The sequence below is a fragment of the Centropristis striata genome, chromosome 24, assembly GCF_030273125.1.
Source record: "Centropristis striata isolate RG_2023a ecotype Rhode Island chromosome 24, C.striata_1.0, whole genome shotgun sequence".
NCBI lineage: Eukaryota > Metazoa > Chordata > Actinopteri > Perciformes > Serranidae > Centropristis > Centropristis striata.
Window position 1 is genome coordinate 7,219,338 of NC_081540.1, and position 21,482 is coordinate 7,240,819.

The 21,482-nt window shown below is 38.7% G+C and overlaps 2 protein-coding genes and 1 long non-coding RNA gene across 9 annotated transcripts; 1 reads left to right on the forward strand and 2 right to left on the reverse strand.

Moving 5' to 3' along the window:
* Positions 1-335: 335 nt before the first annotated feature.
* cdadc1 (cytidine and dCMP deaminase domain containing 1) lies at positions 336-10,432 on the reverse strand. The gene is made up of 11 exons (XM_059327734.1): positions 10,295-10,432; positions 9,139-9,239; positions 4,838-5,015; positions 3,808-4,105; positions 2,743-2,949; positions 2,556-2,662; positions 2,141-2,190; positions 1,579-1,748; positions 1,309-1,498; positions 924-963; positions 336-845 (listed from the first exon to the last, which is right to left on the reverse strand). The coding sequence occupies exons 1-11, from the start codon at positions 10,392-10,394 to the stop codon at positions 745-747; spliced, it is 1,542 nt and encodes a 513-aa protein (XP_059183717.1). The 5' UTR covers positions 10,395-10,432; the 3' UTR covers positions 336-744.
* On the forward strand, positions 5,319-19,202 carry LOC131962713 (uncharacterized). Of its 5 annotated transcripts, none has more exons than XR_009389959.1 (6): positions 5,319-5,672; positions 9,162-9,242; positions 10,289-10,844; positions 16,223-16,359; positions 18,565-18,814; positions 18,894-19,202. It is a non-coding gene; the product is annotated as an uncharacterized LOC131962713 (long non-coding RNA). The 5 variants fall into 5 exon arrangements; XR_009389957.1 differs by lacking the exon at positions 18,894-19,202 and having other exon boundaries at positions 5,323-5,672; positions 10,289-10,494; positions 10,705-10,844; positions 18,565-18,702; XR_009389958.1 differs by lacking the exon at positions 18,894-19,202 and having other exon boundaries at positions 5,324-5,672; positions 10,289-10,478; positions 10,705-10,844; positions 18,565-18,702.
* On the reverse strand, positions 13,046-20,200 carry rcbtb1 (regulator of chromosome condensation (RCC1) and BTB (POZ) domain containing protein 1). 3 transcript variants are annotated; one of them, XM_059327732.1, is made up of 14 exons: positions 20,155-20,197; positions 20,028-20,057; positions 19,059-19,231; positions 18,827-18,977; positions 18,551-18,717; positions 17,955-18,113; positions 17,770-17,877; positions 16,888-17,030; positions 16,537-16,600; positions 16,217-16,343; positions 15,521-15,647; positions 15,262-15,413; positions 15,039-15,169; positions 13,046-14,317 (listed from the first exon to the last, which is right to left on the reverse strand). In XM_059327732.1, the coding sequence occupies exons 3-14, from the start codon at positions 19,182-19,184 to the stop codon at positions 14,177-14,179; spliced, it is 1,596 nt and encodes a 531-aa protein (XP_059183715.1). In that variant the 5' UTR covers positions 19,185-19,231; positions 20,028-20,057; positions 20,155-20,197; the 3' UTR covers positions 13,046-14,176. The 3 variants fall into 3 exon arrangements, with proteins under 3 accessions (XP_059183715.1, XP_059183714.1, XP_059183716.1); XM_059327731.1 differs by having other exon boundaries at positions 19,059-19,350; positions 20,155-20,179; XM_059327733.1 differs by lacking the exon at positions 20,028-20,057 and having other exon boundaries at positions 20,155-20,200.
* Positions 20,201-21,482: the final 1,282 nt, after the last annotated feature.

Sequence of the window (21,482 nt, forward strand, 5' to 3'; positions counted from 1 at the left end):
TATAGATGTCTTAAAATCCAAACACAACACCATTTAAAGCTGGGGTTTTCATTTTTGTGCAAACATTTTTAATGCATGTATATCAGAGCTTTCTTTGGGTTGCTTTGCAGTTTCATAAGTTATTGCACAACTTTTTCTGCAGGACTTTCCACCTCTGACTCATGCTCCCACACCTGCATTTACAGCACAGCCTGCAGGAGCGCCCTCTCTCTGAAATGACCTGTAATACATTTTCTGAGGCCTGAAAACAGATCCAAAGTCTAGATTTCTCTCAGACCAACAGTCTCTTTATATCATCCATACAGCCTTCGTGATTTCCCTTTGAGGTCAGAGTGTTGTTGTTTTTTTTACTAACTGCCAATAAGTTTCAGATCAAGTGCTTTATGTGCTCTAATTCCTTAAATCGGAGCCTTAACGGACACAATGGCCTCTGGTAGTTAGAATATAGATTTTTAGAGGGAAAATAATTGTTTAAAACGTAAACATGCAGCAGTAGAAGGACACATGAAACATGTCAATGATTACATACATACAAACTGACAACATAATCAGGTAAACAATCTCATTTCTGCACGAAGGAGCAAATAAATAACGTAAAATGAAGTGCAGCGCAGATCTGATCTTCACATTCTCACCGTGTTGCTGCAGACATAAAACTTCAAATCTGCTGCACGGGAAGGAGATAAAATATATATAAAAACTTGATTCTGCAGTTTTTGGTATTTCCATTTATCTGTCCGTCCTTTAGCTGACAGGAGGGGAAGTTTGGGATCTGTTGGTGCAAAGCTTTTTGCTACTGTGGCTCTCCTGCTCAGCCTGCCTGCTGTGCTTCCCGACAAAACCATCTGGGGAAAAAAGACACAGAGTTACACCACGAGATGATAAAGTTTAAAGGCATAAAGATAACAAGGTGGATAACTTACTGGCGTGGTGAGGGGAGGACACTGAAGGGCTTCTCTGCCACTGTGGACACAAAAAACTGTCAAAATCTGCTGAAATCTACCGTCCTCACCTGCACAAGTACAGCAGCATGTACTCATGATTCAATTCAATTCAATTCAATTGGCTTTATTGGCATGACATAACAATGTATATATTGCCAAAGCAAGCATCAGAAAAAAAGATAACAAGATAAGGAAAACAATATTTACAATAAATTATTATAATTCTGTTATTCATTTTAAAAGAAAAGAAAAACTAATAACAATAAAAGAAAGCAATATTTACAATCATTGAATTACAATCAACATATAATTTATACAATCTAACTGTCCCAGCAAAAAACTCAAAAAACTCTCTTCTACTCACTATGAACTTGCTGATGTTTTTCACGCTGCTGAACCTCAGGTAGGAGATGTCCCCCTTGTCCCTGTCCCTGTCCTGGTCCGTGGTGTATATGTGTGTGATGCCGGCTCCTTTGATCAGAGGGACGCACTCGTCACAGGGACATTTAGTGACAAACAGCATGGTGGACTCGTCCGGTTTGATGTGTCGAGTTCTGAAAACATCAGAAAACTTCCGTCAAACACTTTATTACAGCGTGTTGTGACTCCACACAGACGTCTGTCCTCCTCTGACCTGAAGGTGAGGGCGTTCTGCTCCGCGTGGACAATATATCTGTATTTGCGTCTCTGTCGGTCCTCCTGTTTGTCGTCCATCTGGGGGTATTCTGCGTACTGTGAGCCTGCTGGATAGGCGTTGTACCCGCAACCCACCAGGGACAGACTCCCTGTTCCAACACTGCCAGCCTGGGACAAGACAAATTCAATTAATAGCATGAATAGTATGTTTTTATTATTTTATTTCATCATAGATGCTGACTCTAAACTCCTCCAGCCAGTAGGGGTCGCAAGTCATAAACAAATGCTTCAACTACATGGCAAAAGCAGTGAATAAAAGTCTGGTGGGCCACATTTTGGCCTTTGCAGCACATGTGCATCACCACCATGCCTAGATTGATAATGTCACTGCTTAACTTAATAAAACGCTTGTTTTCTGGATGGAGTTGAGGACTATCAGGGCTATGCTTTGCAGGAGATTTTCTATGCCTTGAAAGGTGTCTCTGTCTCCCCCTTCCTCACTATCAATAAAGCCTTGAAAATGGCCAAAAAAATATCTTTAAAAAGAAAGGTGAACTCACCGCCGGTCCTTTGGCCCAGATGACAGCACCCACGCCCACTTTGGGATCCTCTGGAATGAAAATGACAGATTTGCATGTAAGAAGCTGGTGACAAACTGACAGGAATGCTGTTTGAAATGACTGTGACCTTTTAAAATGCCTGCCATTCAGGAAAATATCCTACAGGCACACATCTGTTGCCTCAAACCTGTAAAGACTTGACTATTTGTAATGCATAAATGCAAAAATGAGTGTGCTGTTTAGTGACTGACATGCCAATTTGACAACAACTTGTAGTAGTTGGTGTTCATTTGCAAGATTTGAATCTTTTAGCTGCAGCTTATAGGATTTAACCTCTTCAGTCTGACCTGAAACAGAATATGTGCACTGGTATGCTGAATCCACATCAAGTGACAAACATGAAAACCAATCAGACCTGTTCTATAAGCCAGCAGCCTGGCCTGGATGGTGCAATGGCGAGCCACTTCCTGTGGTAGCCCGTCGTGGCGAGGAGGCAGGGAGGACTTGGCTGATGATGGTTCACTGAGTCACAGGGATAACACAGTCAAATACTAATCCCAGCCGTGGATGGAGAACTTGTGTAATATATGAGTGTTTATAACCTGTAGAAGCCGTAGTGTTGCTGCGGCACGCCGGCAGCCACGGCAGCCAGGACCTCCACCAGCTCCCTCATGTTGTGTCTCAGGTTGGAGAAGTACGGCTCCACGCAGAAGTCCTCCAGACCCATGTGGGTCAGAACCTCCCTGTGCTGCTGAGACGTCCTCACCAGGAGCTGTCTGGAAAAATCCTTCAGGTGTCTCGTCCGCTCTCTGGAAAGCAAAAAGAGTTCGCCCTAATTATATTGAACACAGCTACACTGAAAAAATTGGAGTGACATTTACTTAAAAAAAAGTTTTTCCACACACAAAGTGTTTGTAATCTTTCCTCAGGCTGTTTCTAAGTAATATTTATTTAAAAGAACCACTTCTTTTTTTAATGAAAATACACAAGTAAATTGCAGATTCACTGATGTCCCTCAATTACAGTACAGGCCAAAAGTTTGGACACACCTTCTCATTCAATGCGTTTCCTTTATTTTCATGACTATTTACATTTTAGATTCATCAAAACTATTAATGAACACATGTGGAATTATGTACTTAACAAAAAAGTGTGAAATAACTGAAAACATATCTTATATTCTAGTAAGCAAAGGGTGGTTACTTTGAGGAATCTAAAATACAAGACATGTTTTCAGTTATTTCACACTTTTTTGTTAAGTACATAATTCCATATGTGTTCATTCATAGTTTTGATGCCTTCAGTGAGAATCTACAATGTAAATAGTCATGAAAATAAAGAAAACGCATTGAATGAGAAGGTGTGTCCAAACTTTTGGCCTGTACTGTACATCTTACTTGTAAATATCAACTAATTAAGCCAATGAACTGGTTTACTGAATATTACTTGGAACGAATGATTCAATTTACATATAAAACTGAGGACACATAATAACAATCAATCACTAAGTATTGCACGACATGAAAAACTGCTATTTCAAAGTAAAAGCACTGAATTTGTATTTCTTTTGTAGAATTTATATAGATGATTGAAAAAATAATTACAGGGCCAAAAAAATCTTTTTTTTCAGTGTACTGACAACTAACAAGCTAAAAAAAGGTACACACCTGTTGTAGAGGTCCTCTGTGTTCAGCCCCGGGTCATCTTCAACCATTTTCTCCATGAAATCACACTCTCTGGACGTCTCGTCGACAAACTGCGCCAGGCCAGGAGCTAGCGGCTGCAGCAGCACGCAGATGTGAGGGCGGCTGTTGGATTTCAGCTTCTCTGTTGCCATGGCGTCCAGCGTGGCCTCCTCTGAGATGCAATCAGCTGGACTGTGGGAGCTGGAGTGGTTTGTAGAGGGGGACCTCAGCATGCTGACCTCGGGGTCTCCGGGCCAGAAGGAAATCTGACTGACTCCAGCTGGAGAAGACAAAATATATGTATATACAGTCATGGAAAAAAATGATTAGACCACCCTTGTTTTCTCCTTGCTTTCTTGTTCATTTTAATGCCTGGTACAACTAAAGGTACATGTCTTTGGACAAATATAATGAAAACAACAAAAATAGCTCATATGAGTGTAATTTAAGAGCTGATATCTATCATGTTTTTCTTGATTATAATAAAAATCATTTTCAAGAAAACAATGGAAAATGTCTAGATATTAGCTCTTAAATTCAACTCTTATCAGCTATTTTTTTTTTTAAACTTTATTTTTTCAAGTTTTCACATACATACCATACATTGAACTCAAAAGTAGGTGACTAAAATGGCATTACAAAAGTTACACCCGTTGCCAATAGCAGTATGCAAAACAGACATTAAAAATAATAACAGTAAAAGAAAGAACAAGAACAGGGGGGTACGAATAGATTAATACAGGCTATGATAGTGTTGTTGCTACAATCATTTAACTCTTATCAGCTATTTTTGTTGTTATCATATTTGTCCAAGCAAATGTACCTTTAGTTATACCAGGCATTAAAATGACAAGAAATTGAAGAAAACAAGGGTGGTACAATAATAATTTCCATGACTGTATTTGTATATATGTGCAATTATTTGTGGGTTTTGTTATTTACCCATGAGATAGAAATAGTCAATTATAAAAATGACAGATGAATGTATCTAAAGTCTGTGCTCTCTCCTCACCGTTGATGATCATCTTGAGGCAGGTGGCGCAGGGTCTCCTGGAGAAGTAGAGCTGTGTGTCAGCCAGGCCGGCGCCGTGCTGGATGATGGCTGCTTGTCCCGCGTGAAGCTCAGGTCCCGAACAGTGGAGACCCACCACCTTACTGTCCCGGACCACCACCAGACCCATCCCACGGATCTGGAACACAGCAGATGTATGTAGGCCTGTCACCATGACACATTTTTAGGACGATATATTTGACCATAAACTATCATGATAAACAATAGTATTGCTGTATTGATGTCGTTTTATTTTTATAAAGATATTAGAGCATAATAAGTACATCCTTTTCCACAGCAATTCATTTTTAAATCTCTTGGAATTGAAATGTGGAAAAGAAATATTAAAATATCCTAGATAAATAAAACATAAATAAATAAACTACAACCAAAACAAATAAATTAAAAATTAAAATAAAACTAATTTTTTCCCGGCAATCCATGCTGTCTGTCAAACATTTGCAGCATTACTTTAAATACAAAAAAGCATAAAAAGTCACGCATGTAAATGACAATATATTGAGCCCAGAAAAAAACTATCATGTCCATTTTTGTATATCGAATGATAAGTTTATATAGTAATTATCATGACAGGCCTAAATGTATGCCGTCCACATCAGTCCAATATGGGACTAAAAGTGTACAAAATATGTAATGAAGGCTCTTATTTTCCTCACATCTCTCACTTCCTTTTCTCATCACTCCCTTGTTTACTTGATTGAGTTCACCTGAGTGCTCCCAATCTAAGTCTTGCACCCATTCAGGCTTTCCACCTTCACATGGGGCAGCAGTATTGGTAAGGAGGCCTCACACTTTCACATTTCTTTATTTAAGTTTAACTTAAGTTTCCTGCATTCTTATAGATTCCTACTTAACACTATATTTAGAATATTTTAACCACTTTAACTTAAATTGACACGGCTGGAACTTAAGTTGTTCAATACTCTTTCAAAGCCACCAGACTCAAAAGGGTAATTTTACCTCAGAGCACTAGAGTTTCTTTTCTATTGCTGCCTTGATCTTTTAGTTGTTGTTTTTTTTGACGAGCTTTCTCATTCTTTAACACCAAAGTCACACAATAACACAAACAATTTAACTATTTGAGGTGCTTGTAGACCAAAAACTCTCATTATCTGGCTCAGTAAAATGACCTTTTTATCCAACTGAGTCTGGTGGCTTTGAGAGCAGATAGTAGCTTCATTCCCTCTTCATGACAGAAATGCTCCATATGTATGAACTAATTTAGTTATCATTGGCATGCCATATTATTTTGGTTAAATATAGCTTGTTATACTGTTTTTGGACACTTGATGGTAGTATTTGGATGCAAAGTGTTGTACATGAAGGGCAAGTTCAGACATGCCTATCTCACCTAACCAGCAGCACAAACTGAAAGAATAGCACAAGCTGGTATGTTCATGTCCATTCCTTTAACATGTAGTGGATGAACAGAAAGTTGTAGCAATAACTTTGTGTATTAGTGGGGCGGATTAGCTCAATATTGTACAACAATCGTTCACTTTGTGATAAAAGCATGAAATTTGGTAGATGTGTTGGTGAATATGTTTCAAACAAATCTGGATATTGGGCCACCTCAAAAGCGCCCCCTAGTGGCCATGGCAGGCATTTGTTATACGAATAAATCAATGATGAATAAAAACTGCCCTTTTAATAATACCAACTGGTGATGAATTGTATATTGTTGGAAAGCCTGATTAGTCACCTTTACAACGATGTACAGCTTGTAAGGATCGTGCATTCATGGAATGAGCAACGGGGCTAAACGTGTGGGTAGCAACCCCCAAAAATGTGCATCCCCTGTGTAGTGGGGCGGATTAGCTCAATAATCGTTCATTTTGTGATAAAAGCATCAAATTTGGTACACTCATTGCTGAATACATGTTTAATGAATCTGGATATTGGGCCATCGCAAAAAAAATTCTGATGGCTGTGGCGGCCATTTTTAAAAATGGTCATTTAAAAGCGGCCATTTTTAAAAATGGCCGCCGGTGGTTACTGGCGAGGAATGCTTTGCCTACCCTACAGCTGCTGTTTCATGTTTTCAGCACCACAAATATAATTTAGAGACATGTTAAAGTTACAAAAGCTTTATTACAGTCTAATAGAAAAGAACATTAACTTTGTATAACATTTTATTAGGTCTTGATATTCCCATTCACAGGCTACGGCCTCCTCTTTGGCTTGTATTCTTCTGTTGCTCCTTAAAAAGAAAAAATAATTTTCAATATTGTATGACCTGCAACAATAAAAACAAAACACATTTAGACAGAGAAAAAAATCATACATTTTCAAAATTCTACTAGGGTTACTTGTAGCAGGTTACTCTTTCTGGCAAAATCCTTGTACTGAGGTGTGTGACTTAGTCAGGCGGCTTAGCCAAATAAAGGGGACACGCCGGACAAGAGCACCACATTTTTTCCACATACTCTCTATCATTATAGGTTTCAATTTTTAGTAGGAGCCACTTCATCAAGATTGCTGTGGCAGCCATATAAAGTCTATGAGAAATGCTATATCTTCCAAGCCACTTAGAAGGTCAATCTTGGTGTCAAAATATACATTTTCTGGGTCCAGGAATCATTTAAAGCTATTGAGAATATCACTAGATGATTATTTGATCAAACAGATATGTTCATTTTCACTCAGACTGGGCAACTCACTTCAAGTGCTGCAGCAGGGAATCCTGAGTTGAAACTGTTTGGAATCAATGTTCACAGGAGAGTGAGGATTAGCTGCCATGTACACTGCTCAAAAAAATCAAGGGTACGCTTTCATCTCATGTCAGATCTTGATCAACAAATTATTTACAGTGAGTCATCCAGTGATATTCTCAATAGCTTTAACCCAGCTTCTTTGACCCAGAAAATGTATATTTTGACACCAAGATTGACCTTCTAAGTGGCTTGGAAGATATATTGGTTCTCATAGACTTATAGCTTATATGGCTGCCGTCTCCTATCTGCAATCTTGATGAAGTGGCTCCTACCAAAAGTTGAAACCTTTGGTGATAGAGAGCATGTGGAAAAATTTTGGTGCTTTTGTCCGGCGTGTCCCTTTCTTCTCAAATTTGGTCCTAAGCCGCCTGACTAACTGTGATGGAGTTATAAAATACATTTAAAAAAAGAAAAAAAGAACCACATGGGCAAAGGAGACATTACATATAGTGTGTGTGTGTGTGTGTGTGTGTGTGTGCCTGTGTGTGTGTGTGCCTGTGTGTGTGTGTGTGTGTGTGTGTGTGTGTGCAGAGAGGCATGTCCACATTCCACAGGACATAATTTAACAGTGTCTTATTAAGCTTTCACACCCAACAGCCACTGATACATGTTCCAAGCTAACTAGCTAGCTTAAGTACCTATTTTTGCTATCTTGCTGATTTACTTTTCCGCCAAGGCCCATGATGATTGTTTTTCTCTTTAGCCTTTATGATGTTCATAGCATATTTTATTCATAATTATAACAGGTGAAATAAAATATTGAGACATACCTTGATGGACAGTTCACTGCACTGCTTGTCCCAGGAAGCAAATGCTAGCTAGCTCATTTGCTAGCTAGCTCGATGGCTAGCCCGATTGTGGTGGGGCAGGAAAAATAACTGAAAGAGTGTCTAACTGGAGTTTTGTTAATTTAATATGTGTATTTACATTTTTTAATTTACGTTTGTATATTTAGTTTAAATTTTTTAAATATTTTAAGAAATAATTTAAATATTTTTTGTAATTTTAAAGAAGAAAATGACTGCTATGGCCACTAGGGGGCGAATTTGCGATGGCCTAATATGCAGATTTGTTTGAAACATATCCACCAACACATCCACCAAATTGTGTGCTTCTATCACAAAATAAACAATTCTTGTGATTTATTGAGCTAATCCGCCCCACAGGGATGCACATTTTTGGGGGTTGCTACCCACACGTTTAGCCCCGTTGCTCATTCCATGAATGCACTATCCTTACAAGCTGTACCTCGTTGTAAAGGTGACTAATCAGGCTTTCCAACAATATACAATTCATCACCAGTTGGTATTATTAAAAGGGCAGTTTTTATTCATCATTGATTTATTTGTATAACAAATGCCTGCCACGGCCACTAGGGGGCGCTTTTGAGGTGGCCCAATATCCAGATTTCTTCGAAACATATTCACCAACACATCTACCAAATTTCATGCTTTTATCACAAAGTGAACGATTGTTCAGCTAATCCGCCCCACTATATTTAATTCTGTATTAAGCTTGTAAACCGACCTCACTGTGCTCATCCTCTTCAGGTTGCTCCGGTGGAAACAGCTCCATCCACAGACTCAACAAGGTGAACAGGTTTACCTTGGATAGCCTGGGGCCATGACCTGGTAGGACACAAACAAAAGCAGGTGTGGAGGTTTTGATGGTTTATCACAGCACAGAGGTCGCCTCAGGCTGCAGTGAGATCAGAAGCCATTTATCTTATTATTCTGGATGAATCTAAACCTGACTTATTGTTATGAGCAGGCATCTATCATCTTAGTTAGCACAAAATGACTATGATTCAGCTTGACTCACTTCCCTAGAATAGAAAGAGAAACTAGCAAACGGGCAGACCAGAGGGATCACTGGAGCCAGAATCAGAAATATTTTGAGTGTCAGACACCCTCAGTAGTCAATAGACTTATTTCACCCATCAGCTGCTACATGCACAAAATAAATAATGTATTTATTTATAATAATTGATCTGTGCAATATTTGCTTTCTATAGAAATCATGGGAAATAATTCAATTTGTCACACTATTGTTAAATGTATACATATTTGTACATATCCCTATTTACTTAAATGTATTTATATATTTTTATTTGCTCACATCTCTATTTACTTCAAATGCATTTCTATATTTATATTTTATTTCTATTGTGTATATATCTATATTTATTTCAAATGTATTTCTATATTTTATTTATAGTTGTACAAATCTTATATTTACTTAAGACTTGTATGTGAATATTATATTGTATATTTAGTGCAGGCTTTCATTTAATATACATTTATATACAGTCTGTTTCTTATACAGCAGTACCTAAAATAAAATATAGAGCTTACAAATCGACATGGAGGGATCTGATCTTAAGTTTTCTTTTTTCTCCAGTCTAAAGGTATTAATAGGGTTAACATATTTCCCCCAATGTCACATTAATAAAGTACTATACTGTGTAAAGAGTGCTCAGCTAGATTGGACTGGAGCTAACACCAGGACACAATGTATTTGGGTTATTACATGTAGGACACTTGTTATCAATAGAGATATAGAGACGTAGCTGCTATATCGGGTTGTTTTTATTAACTATCCGTCATAAATCAGCTGTTTTATGACATGACAGGACAGAAACCTACGTAGTTAACCATCCTAACATGAACTCCATCAGGCTCACCTTGCAGTCTGCAGTCAGTCTGGGTGCTGCTGTCCCTCGTATCCCGACCCGGCCTGGACTGGCCCGGATCGGCTCGGTTCCTTATCTCGCTGCCTTCCATTTAGTCCGTCAGCAGGCCAAATAATATCTGGTACTGGCCTCCAATAAGACAACAGCTACTAGCAAGATGAGAAGAGTTCAACCGGTATTATAATGATCTGGTAAACAGTGACGTTTCCGGCAAGTACTTTCAAAATAAAAGCGTCAAGGGCGAACCAAATTTCCATTTCCATAAGAAATAAATAAAAGTTGCACTTGGAACAAAAAAATACAACAACAGAACAATTAAAATACATGTATATTTTTCTCTGAAATTACCCATCTATATGACTTCTTGGGAAAACTCAATCATTTGACACTAAACGTTTTAGTCCAGTAGGTGGCGGTGAAGCACCCATACATTGGGTTGCCAACTGCAAAAAAGAAAATCAAAGAAGAAAAGGAGTGATGTGATTGGCTGATTCTGACCGGTTTGGGTCGACACGTTTGACTTGGAGCGACATAATAACAGGTAAAAGAATATCAATTGCTTAGTAAAAATGCGTTTTTCTAATGTAAGATTGTCTTCGCAACCACAAACTTGCAGCACTTTAGTCAACAAGTGTATCACGGCTCCCTCGAGCACCGATTCTTGCCCTTTTCCTTCCTAACGAGACTGGTAAACCAATTTATATTCAATTATCTAGTAGTTTTATGTTTGCTTTGCTTTCATTAAATGTACCTATCTCGTACAATGATTGATAAGACATTTAACGAATCGACTGCTTACATTTTTTTTTTTTTAATTCGGCTAGTATAATATGTCCAAATGAGCACTTTACTAAGTCTAAATTTGACATTTTAGATCTGTTGCACCTACTGTTATCACAACTTTCACCCAAAATAAGATAAGTTATTCCTTTGATTTGTCCAACGACGGGGAAATGTCCAGTGTTAAAGCAGCAAAAATGGAAAGAAGCATCAATGAAACAATTTAAACAAGTATTATAAAGTATTATAAAATTAGGAAGAATATATGGGTGGTTGACGTGAAAAGTGAAAAACAGAATAATTCAAAAAATACGTCAAATGACATACAATTATATTCCCTTATATGTGAATAATTCAAAACTGAATGTGTCCATTTCTAATTCTTCATATATTTAGCATATTATTAACTTTTTGGTGTGGTAGTCCTAAAATGTGTCCACCGGTGCAACAAAAGAATGAAAACAAAGAATGTCATTATTTAATTCAGAGAATGTTGGACAGATAAGATGGATAAGTCCAAGGCATATTAGTTATGAATATTTTTTATCAATTTACATTATTTTCAATGATCAATCAATGTAAATTGATAAAAATATTCAGATCAATACTTAAACTGTGTTGTACCAAAGGACTACCTTAAGACGATCAGTTCCAACACTGCACGGAAATAGGAATATTATGAAAATATTTGAGACAGAACTGATCTCGTGTGCAGTCCACCTGCTCCAGAGATGTCTTCTGTCCTTCCTGATTCTGGAAGGACCCCTCTCAGTAATGGGGTGGTCACATTAATGCCTGTTTTATATCTACATAATGGCATTTCTCCAGGAGGACACCAGTTTTGTGGACAAAATGTAATGTGTCATAATAACTCTACATAGGGACCTTAACACTTATATCCTCTAGATTCATTAAGTAAACACTCGTATGACATGAATTCAAGTATTTTAATGTATTTAGATTAATTTTTCATTAAATTACAGTTGTTTTAAGATAAGTAATGCTACCTAGGACAGTTGCACCGGTGGACAAATGTCATGTTCAAAACAGAATATTTGCATAGTTGAAGAATGATACTCATTGTTTGCAGATGGATTAGATGTAGAAGAATGAACTGCATATTAAAACATTAATTTTAATGAAATATTGTCAAATTTTAGTAATATTTGTCACTGGGAACACAAAAGTTGAGCGTCACGTCAACCACCCATATACACTATATGCAGACTAAAATAAAGTTGAAATGCACCATTACACAGAGGAAAGTATATTGCCCAGTGATAGTTTTTGTGTACATTACAGTACAGTTATTGTCAGTTTTGATGTATGTCCCAAAGCTGTTTTGTGTTAAATTCTTCTGATAAAGTGTGGATTTGGGTCATGTGGTATGATTGAATTTTTCTATTCTATTGTTTTTAGAGTGGGACCTCTTAGTAATTCTGTGCCCAACATTTTTTGGGGGATTTTTTTCCCAAGTATCAAATATTTAGTTTTAAATCAGGAGATAAAAATTAACATCAGTGGAGTTTCGAAAGGAAACATAATATTTTCTATCACATTTCATTGTGTAGAACAAAAAAAAATCATCCATCCCACTGTTTGCCAGTGAAACCACTTTGTTTAAATACATTTTGGAGTTGGAACATAATCCTGGATCCTGTGTTTAAATGTGCACCACATCAGATGTTCAGTGAGCCACCGCCACCGCACCAACATGGACTTTTTCATGGTCCTTCGAGGCGGATTGAACATCTATGCTGGGAAACAGATCCATTTTCGTTGCACCTGGAGATGAGGGAGAGTAAAGCGGGATGCCACAGGGAGATAACGCCTCTATGATTTCTACAAGACGACCAAACTGAACTTTATGGCAAGCCCCCAAACAATTGAGAGTATGTGCAGAACCTGTTCCAGAAACTTCAGAGACTGATTTATTAAGACAGGAAGTATCATAGTTAAATGGTATGTTTAAAGATTTAATGGGAAGAATTGAACAGAGTAAAATGTACAGTCCCATGAAGCTCCCCAAACACAATATGCATGTAACAGACTACTGAGTGACACAGAGGTTCAGGCTCAGAAGGCCTGAACCTGCTCTGAACATGGAGAAATGTCCCAGTCAGTCCAAACACTTTCCCCTCTTGTCCACAGGTCCTCTGCCTTGTAGAATGTGAGCATTAAAGACCTGCTTCAGCTCCTCATCTAATGCATGGACCAGAGCTTTGACACCAGGAACCCGCAACCTAATTTCCCTCATGTGCCACCTAACCCAGCATTGCCTCCTATGCACCTCCAAGTTCTGCCTTACCCCCAAATTCCATCCCATGTTTCCCCCGCTGGCTTCCCAGGGAGTCAGCACAGCTTCACATTTAAACAACATTTTAAAAAAAAAGCTTTCTGTAACGAATGTGATCCAGCCTGAAGGTTCTGGAGCAGCGATGCATCCTGCTGCAGAGTCCACTTGGTCAGAAGAGAGGTTATAAATCCAAAGAGTAGCGCTCCGTTCTTGAAGGCTCCACAGCGACTCGCTCTGCTGGTAAAGTCCTTGAACATCACTCCATCCCTTCTGCCCAAACCCCCAAATTCCTTCCCATGTGTCCTCTCACCAAATGTCTCCCCCACTGGCTTCCCCGGGAGTTAACACAGCTCCAATAGTATATGTGCATTAGTGTCAGTTATAACTTAACATCTCTTTCAAGTCCCTGACAAAGATTCCAGGCTCTTGGTCCCCCATTTTAACTTTTCCAGAAGTAAAATAAGACATGTTAGAACATTTAAGCACTGGCCAAAAAAACAAAAAGACAAATTCAAGTATACATACAGCATATAAAGAATACGATGACAGAAAAAGGCAACAAGACTTTGTCGAGTAACTTCACAGGAACTGGCCAAATTGCCTTCGCCAAGTCCACCAATAAAGCAGCAGTCCATCTTGTGAATGATGCTGCTGATGTGCCCACATGCGCTTTAGTAAATAGACATTTAAAAAAAGCTTTTTGTCAGGAATGTGATCCGGCCTGAAGGTTCTGGAGCAGCGATGCACAACCACGTCCGCTTGGTCAGAAGAGAGTTTATAAATCCGAAGAGTATCGCTCAGTTCTTGAACGCTCCGCAGCGACTCGCTCTGCTGATGAAGTCCTTGAGCATCACTCCATCCACCTGCCAGAAGGCTCGAGTCTGAGTCACCTCAGTCAGATGGTTCACACAAAACCTGAAACAAAACACCTCCAGGTCCTAGAAAGAGACAAAACAAAGATCGGATTAGAATATTCAGCATAGTTCAGTGTTGGAGCAGTTTCTGGAATAGATATGCAAATCTATTGTTCATGTAGTTCACAGTGTGTACACTTGGTGTCACTGTAGTCTGGAGGAAAAATGGCAACTCCAATTTATGCAGAATATCAGTTGGTTTATATTAAGACTTTGCTGGGTTTTTTTTATTAGGGTAATTTTTTATCTAATAGATATCACCATGAAACTTCCCCAGTTTGTTATTTACATTGAAACAATGTTTTCTTTGCATTAAAGTTTTCTGAAATTGTATGTTTAGTTATGCAAATTATATGTTAACTAATTAAATATGAGCTAATTTGCATATGACATAAATCTGAACATTGGATAAAGCAAATTTCAAAGTTATTTTATTTTGTTGATATATCAGATTCAAAGTTATTTACGGAACAGAATTGGGTTATCTGCTTTTATCATTTCACAAATTAGAAAATACTGTAAAAAGCCATAAAAAGTCCATTTTCGTCATGTTTTTAGAAACAATGTTCTATAAATCAGGTTATGAATGATATATAGACAAACCTCTCTGTAAAAACCTTCAGAATAGTTAAGAATAAAGCTGGAAAGTTTGGTCCCTGGCCTCCTTTTTGCAGAAGTCGCCCTCTGGCAAAGCAAGCAGAGTATCCCTGCAATACGCTTTAACCATGTCATCACAGTGTTGTACCTCTGCGTCGTATTGTATGGCAGCAGACAGCAGGGTGAAGGCGTTTTCCACAGTGATCCCTCTCTTGATGATCTGCTGACACAGCCGTTTTAGGCGGTTCTCACAGTAAGAGGTGGCCAGGTCCAACAGGCCTGCAGCAGAAACAGGTGAAGGTATAAATAGAGCCGATTAGAAACCGTACGAATGAGAAAACGTAGTATTTGACAGCTGCATGTTAGCTAACCAATGGCGTCCTCAGGTTGAAGGTCAACAGTGTCGGTGTAGAGAAACTGCAGGAAGGATCTGTAGACGTGGTAAGAGAACTGGCCGATCTCTATCACCTCCTGCTGATCCTCCGTCCACTGGGAGCGGAACATGGACCGGAAGTGCTCACACCTACTCCAAACAAAAACACTGTATTGGTATTGTGTGTGTGTGTGTGTGTGTAAAAAGAAATGCAATTAATAATTTGGCATGATAACTTTCAGTTCTTGCACACGCACCTGATCTTCAGCACAGCTTTGTGAACGTGGATGTATTTTCCGTCTACGCTGAATTTAAGATCAGACGTTTCTGGACTGTCAAACTCTTTCCTCAGAGCCTCCGCAACAGTGAGGAAGTCATCATGCTCTGGGGAAAAAAACAGAATACAATAGAAGTCAAAGGTCTGGCGGAACAAATTCTGAACTGCTTGTAGGCAATTTATGGATCTTCTGTTAAGACAGGTGAAGAGTGAGTTAAGGAAATAAATGCATGGATAACCATCTCTAAGTGAAGTCTGTACAAAGAGCCAAGGCTTTCCATAATATGTGGGACAACATCCTCTGAGGTAGAACTAAGAAGTAAGTAGTTCAAATCTTTTATAGAGTATTTGCAATTTAAAAGAGAGTTTTTAGATATTTCAAGGCTGTGCAATTGGGTGTCGTCTGCGTAACAGTGGTAAGAAATGTCATTGAAATTTTTATTATCTGACCAAGCGGAGCCAATACAAGGCAAACAGTACAGGGCCTAGGACAGAGCCCTGCAGGACGCCACAGCACCGTGACTCAGATGACGAACTTACAGGTCAGACAGGTAAGATGAAAACCAATCCAAAGCTGTCTATTAATATGTGATGGTCCACAGTATCAAAGGCTGCACATATATCCAGAAAAACTAGAACAGAACATTCTCATTCACTCTCTCTCTCTCTCTCTCACCCATAGACATGAGCCTCCACATGACGGAGGGTGTGGCGAAGCAGGCGAAGACGTCGTCAGTGCTGGTGAAGTGTGTAAGGTGTGGCATGACGATAGGCTGACCCCGACACTGACCCCACATATACACCTGCAGGATGAACATGGTTAGGAGCAGCCAAATCACAAACATCTTATTCTATAATACAATTCTGTCAAACTATCATGGCATTTGAACACTTAAAATTCTCCATCAATTAAAAGCACAATTAAAGTGATTTAGATGTTTTTTAAGGTGACTAAAATACTGTAGCCACTGTAGATAAGAATAACTGCATAAGTACCTTCCCGCTTTGGGTCTTGGCTGCTGAGGTATGTGTTGAATGGCATGCTGCGACCTCTACAATCCTGTTAAATGACAGACTTGTTAACAAATTGACGCGTTTTCATTTTGGGATCACATGAAAAGTGTTAATATTGTGCCACAACAAGACAACGGTCAGGGAAAGGGAGGATGCTCTTATTTATGGTAGGAAGGAACTCCATGACGAGCTCCTTTTGTCCACTAACAACTACTTAAGAAGAGGAATGGAAGTGGAGCTACCGAGGGAGGAAATGAGGACAGGAAACAGGGTGTGGACAGGATGGGAAGAATGTGCCTGTGCATACTTAAAATACAGAAGAATTCAGCCTACCTCTCTTTGTCGGCCATGATTTGTACAGGGCTGAGGTGGTTGCTCTTGTTGCCAGTTCCTAGTTGCCCGTAGGTGTTTGCTCCCCAGGCGTACAGCAGCCCTTCATCTGTCAGAGCCAGGCAGTGGCTGTAGCCTGATACAACCTGGGAAAACAGTTTGAGTCACGCACATCACCAGTTGGTATTAAATCAGAATTAATTACTCGTATAATAATCATTCATTCTGATAGAAATATTTTATTAATTCAGAAATAAAGAGGCTTTTCCTGTTGCATTTTCTCAAAATTCTGAGACATTGATCTCATATCTCAGTAATTCAGAAACTCAGATAATTACCACATTCATTTGGAAAAACTCTGAAAATTACTTAATTAAAAAAAAAAAAAAATACATATATAATATAATAATAAGAGCTTTTGCATTTTCAATGATATCATACCTCATTCATTTCGAAAAACTCGAAAAATATTTTTTCCCCATTGAAAATGTTTCATAGAGTTCCCAGGTAACTATTTTGTGAATTCAGAAATAAAGACTTTTTCAAAATTCTGAGACAATGATCCCATATCTCTTTTAATTCAGAAAAACTCAGGTAATTAACTAACTGATTCAGAAAACCAAGATTTTTCAGAATTCTGAGATATTATATTAATTTAGAAATAAATAGTTGTTTTTTTTTGCATTTTCAATGACCTCATACCTCATTAATTCAGAAAAACAGGGGAATTATTTTTGTCCCCCATGAAAACATTTCTTAAAAATCATTTTAAAAGATCATTTTCTCAATATTTCAGAAAAGTAAGACTTTTTCTTGAGAATGCATTACACTTTCTAATTTGACATGCACATCACCAGTCAGCAGTACATCAGGGTGTTGTCTCACCTGTTGCATACACAGCCCTTGTAGTGAAGCGACGCGGCAAGGCGTCAGCTGGTTTCCATTGTTTCCAATTCCCAGCTGTCCATTCCCGTTGTAGCCCCAGCCGTACACCTAGATAAGCATATTTACTGTATGAAGTTCAGTTTTCTCAGTGGGATCATTTAGATTTCATATAAAGCCATTATCACCTCTCCATAGTCGATCAGAGCCATGGAGGAGGTCTGTCCACACGTGATGCCGACTGCAGTCTTCCCCTGCAGGAGGCCGGTCACTTTCCTCGGGTAGGGCTGGTTGGCTGTGGAGCCTGAGCCAATCTGGCCACAGTTGTTATAACCCCATGCAAACACCTGGAAGAGCAGGGAGTCAACAGTCTTATTTAATGGCAAAGTTGTAATAATATTCAGACAACACTGAAATGTTCTACTGTACAGTTGGTCACATTTAACATGGGAACAGCTTTTCCTTCCTTCCTGACACACACACACACACACACACACAGAGCCTAATTAGGTTTAATGCCTTAGGGTTACAAATAAGCTGCTTAGTCTGACACTAGCAGAGCAGGAGGTGGCTACGTCAGTGTTTTCAAGTGACTCATCTAAAGTTAACATGAAATACAAACACACTAGTATATGTGAATATGTTCCTTCTGCTTCATAGGAAACATAACGTCTTATTCTTGTGTTTTTTGCTTATTTAATTAAATGATATGCCAACTATGCACAGAGGAATGACAACATTTATCCTAACCCCTTTGTATACATTTTTAGAAAATAACGGCTACCTCTCCATCCACAGTGAGGGCCATGGAGTGATGCGAGCCACATGCCACTTCTTTCACTTTCTTGTTCTGTGGGTTGGCGGTGACCAGCAGGGGGGCCAGGCCCTGGTTGGTGGTCCCGTTCCCCAGCTGACTGTAGCCATTGTGTCCCCAGGCAAACACCTGTCCATCTGCAATAAAGATAAAAGATCAGAAGATTGTGAATCCAGATTCAAAGGTGCAGTTAGTCTGTTTCACGACAATGGATTATTATTATACATGTCACAAGTGAGTAGGTACCCTCTGTAGCCAATAGGACATGAGGCCCACTTCCGTAGCTCAGGCTGACTACTTTCTTCCCCCGCAGGAAGTCCAGTTTCTTTGGCACAATGGTGCTCAGACTGTCTCCCGTACCAAGACAGCTACTGCTGTTTGACCCAAACACAAACACCTGGAAAATAATAATGTGTAAAAGATTTACATTGAGATAATTGAAGACTTTTAAAAGAGGCAGGATCTACTGGTGCCTCACCTCATTGCTATGTGTGATGTAGATGGCCTCATTCGCAGTGGTTCCAAACACACAGGCCTGCTGCACCGTGGCTAGTTCCTCAGGGCTCAGCAGAGAGAACAGCGGCCACTTACTGACGTCCACCATGGCTGCAGCAGATCTCAGCCTTCCTTGTTGGGGTGGAGCAGTCAGGGCTGACGGGGGAGAGGAGGAAAGGATGGGAGGGGGGTGTGAAGGAGAGGGGAGAACGTGAGGAGGTGGAAGTGGAGGAGGAGATGCTGGAGGAGGCGGGGAGCAAGGAGCAGAACGGTCCCTGCTGACAAAATCAAGGAGATGAGAATAAATGGGGTATTGAATCAGAAAGCCACATTAAAGTTGTTGTAATTACATAAACCAGCGGAATACAGATTGGACAGATGAGACAGATTAATTTAAAATAACATGCAAAGCTGAAGTCAGTGGTTCTTCTCTGCATTCTCTTCAACTGCATTGGAGAATCAATGATTTAAGCCACAACTAGCTCATGGAAATGATGCATGGCATGCAATGGAAGATGCACAATTGTCATATTATAGCAAGAATGGCTTTGAAAAGGGCTAAAATCAACACAAGCATCACTCAATTCAAGGTAATTTTGCTTATAGGCGGCTGTTGGATCTCATTAGTTTCACTTAAAATCGGGAAACATAACTCCTATGATAGAACAAACTGCAGATACGTTCAAAAAAGCGATGAGCATAATATTTACAGTTCTGTTGGAATAAATCCTAGTTGTGTTTAGATACAATTGAGCCATATATCATAAGATATGCTGGCTTGCTAACCCAGAAATTCTCGCTACGTTGGTACAGCCCTCAGATGTAAAAAAAAAAATCTGTTTATTTACATTTAGGAAAACAACACGTCAAGCTAACTGACACTGAAGCAAATGGTAAACAAACGAGAAGCTAGTAGCTTAGTTATAAGCGCCTTCTCCCGGGATATTCCTACCTAAAGCATCGCTCCATGACAAGGAGTCAACTGAGAAGAGACAGACAGACAAAGATATTTCATTACAATATCACTAACAGTAAAAACAACCACGTCTATTATGTGTAAACTAATGGTGTAAAGTTACCCGACTGACTGAAATCGCCTCCCGGTGTTGTCAACTGTCCAGCTGGTAAACTGTCAACTATCGCTTCTTCTTCGTTGATGTTATTTCAGGCAAAGTAGACGATTAATGGGCGCACTACTGCCCCCTCCGGTCATTGGTGAAACAACTGGTCAAAATGTTCAATTATTTTATCATTGAGTATTTTGGGGACAAAACCAGTAGCTTTGAGAAAAAAAATCTGAATTCATTGGAAAGTTATTATAGGAATTCAGATAATGACCCCATTATTTTTTTTTTCACCCAGGAAGACATTTCTCAGAATTATGTGATAATTATTGTTATTAATTCAGATGTTTTACAATAAAGACATTTAAAAAAAAACATTTCAATTAATTACCTAATTAACGTGGAAAAAGCTCAAATCATTACCTAATTTTTAATTATTTCCCAATGAAAACATTTTCAGAATTCTGAGACAATTATCTCATATCTTATTCATTCAGAAAAACCAAGATTATTATCTTATTCATTGCATTGTGACAAGGGTATTTCCCCTGTATTTAGACTACATATTTTCATATTATATATAATTACATTAGTTTATCAACTGACAAATGTATATACATATATAGAATGTTTAATTGTTTTATGTTCAATCAACAACTTATATGGCTATTTAGCAGCTATTTATTAAGATTTTGGTGTTTTATCAGCTTTGAAAACGCAGTTTAAAAAGTAGAAACAAGTTTTTCATGTGCTTGTAGTTTTCCTTTTTAACCAGCAGGTGGAGTACGACTACGGTGATCTGCGCTCATGTGCTTGGATGTGTTGCATTATAAGAGATGTTCTTAAAATTAGGGTTTAGGGTCAAATAGGATTTTTAAATGGGGTTGGTTCGGTTGTTATGACTGAGATAAGAATTTTATCATGATGATTTTTTTTAATCACAGTGGATCAGATTTAATATGAAGCCTTGCAAAACAGGATAATAATTTCTATTTTTTTAATTATATTTTTGTCCATCAGCACTAGTGTTGCAGTCTATTCTGTGGCTAACTGGGCAGTTACATGATATTCCCTGGAGGCAGTCCATTTTATGTTTTTCTGTGGGAGCTGCAGCCAACAGATCAATACATCATCAGGCTTACTGCTAAGCCACCTCTCAATAGCCTGATGTCCACTACATGGTCCGACAGGCATTCACTTCAAACCTGCCACTCAGAAGCAAAGGCTGCTGTCTTCTGATTGATGATTGTTGGCAGCAGATATAAATCCACTCAATTTTAAAGTAAATTGTAAAATAAAAGGTAAAAAAAAATGGGATTCAAACCAACAACAGTAACTAAAAA

Bases quoted from the DNA above. Each gene is read 5' to 3' on its own strand.
- rcbtb1 (XM_059327731.1), bottom strand. The intron at 15,414-15,520 runs GTGCGTGTGCAA...TGTTTGGAGTAG, and splicing joins AAAGCTGTGCTGAAGATCAG to GTGTGAGCACTTCCGGTCCA. The intron at 14,318-15,038 runs GTACAACACTGT...GTCTCTTTCTAG, and splicing joins CCATACAATACGACGCAGAG to GACCTGGAGGTGTTTTGTTT.
- cdadc1 (XM_059327734.1), bottom strand. From the start codon at position 10,394: ATGGAAGGCAGCGAGATAAGGAACCGAGCCGATCCGGGCCAGTCCAGG. The intron at 9,240-10,294 runs GTGAGCCTGATG...GTGTCCTACCAG, and splicing joins GACTGACTGCAGACTGCAAG to GTCATGGCCCCAGGCTATCC. The intron at 2,663-2,742 runs GTTATAAACACT...CCTGTGACTCAG, and splicing joins CAACACTACGGCTTCTACAG to TGAACCATCATCAGCCAAGT.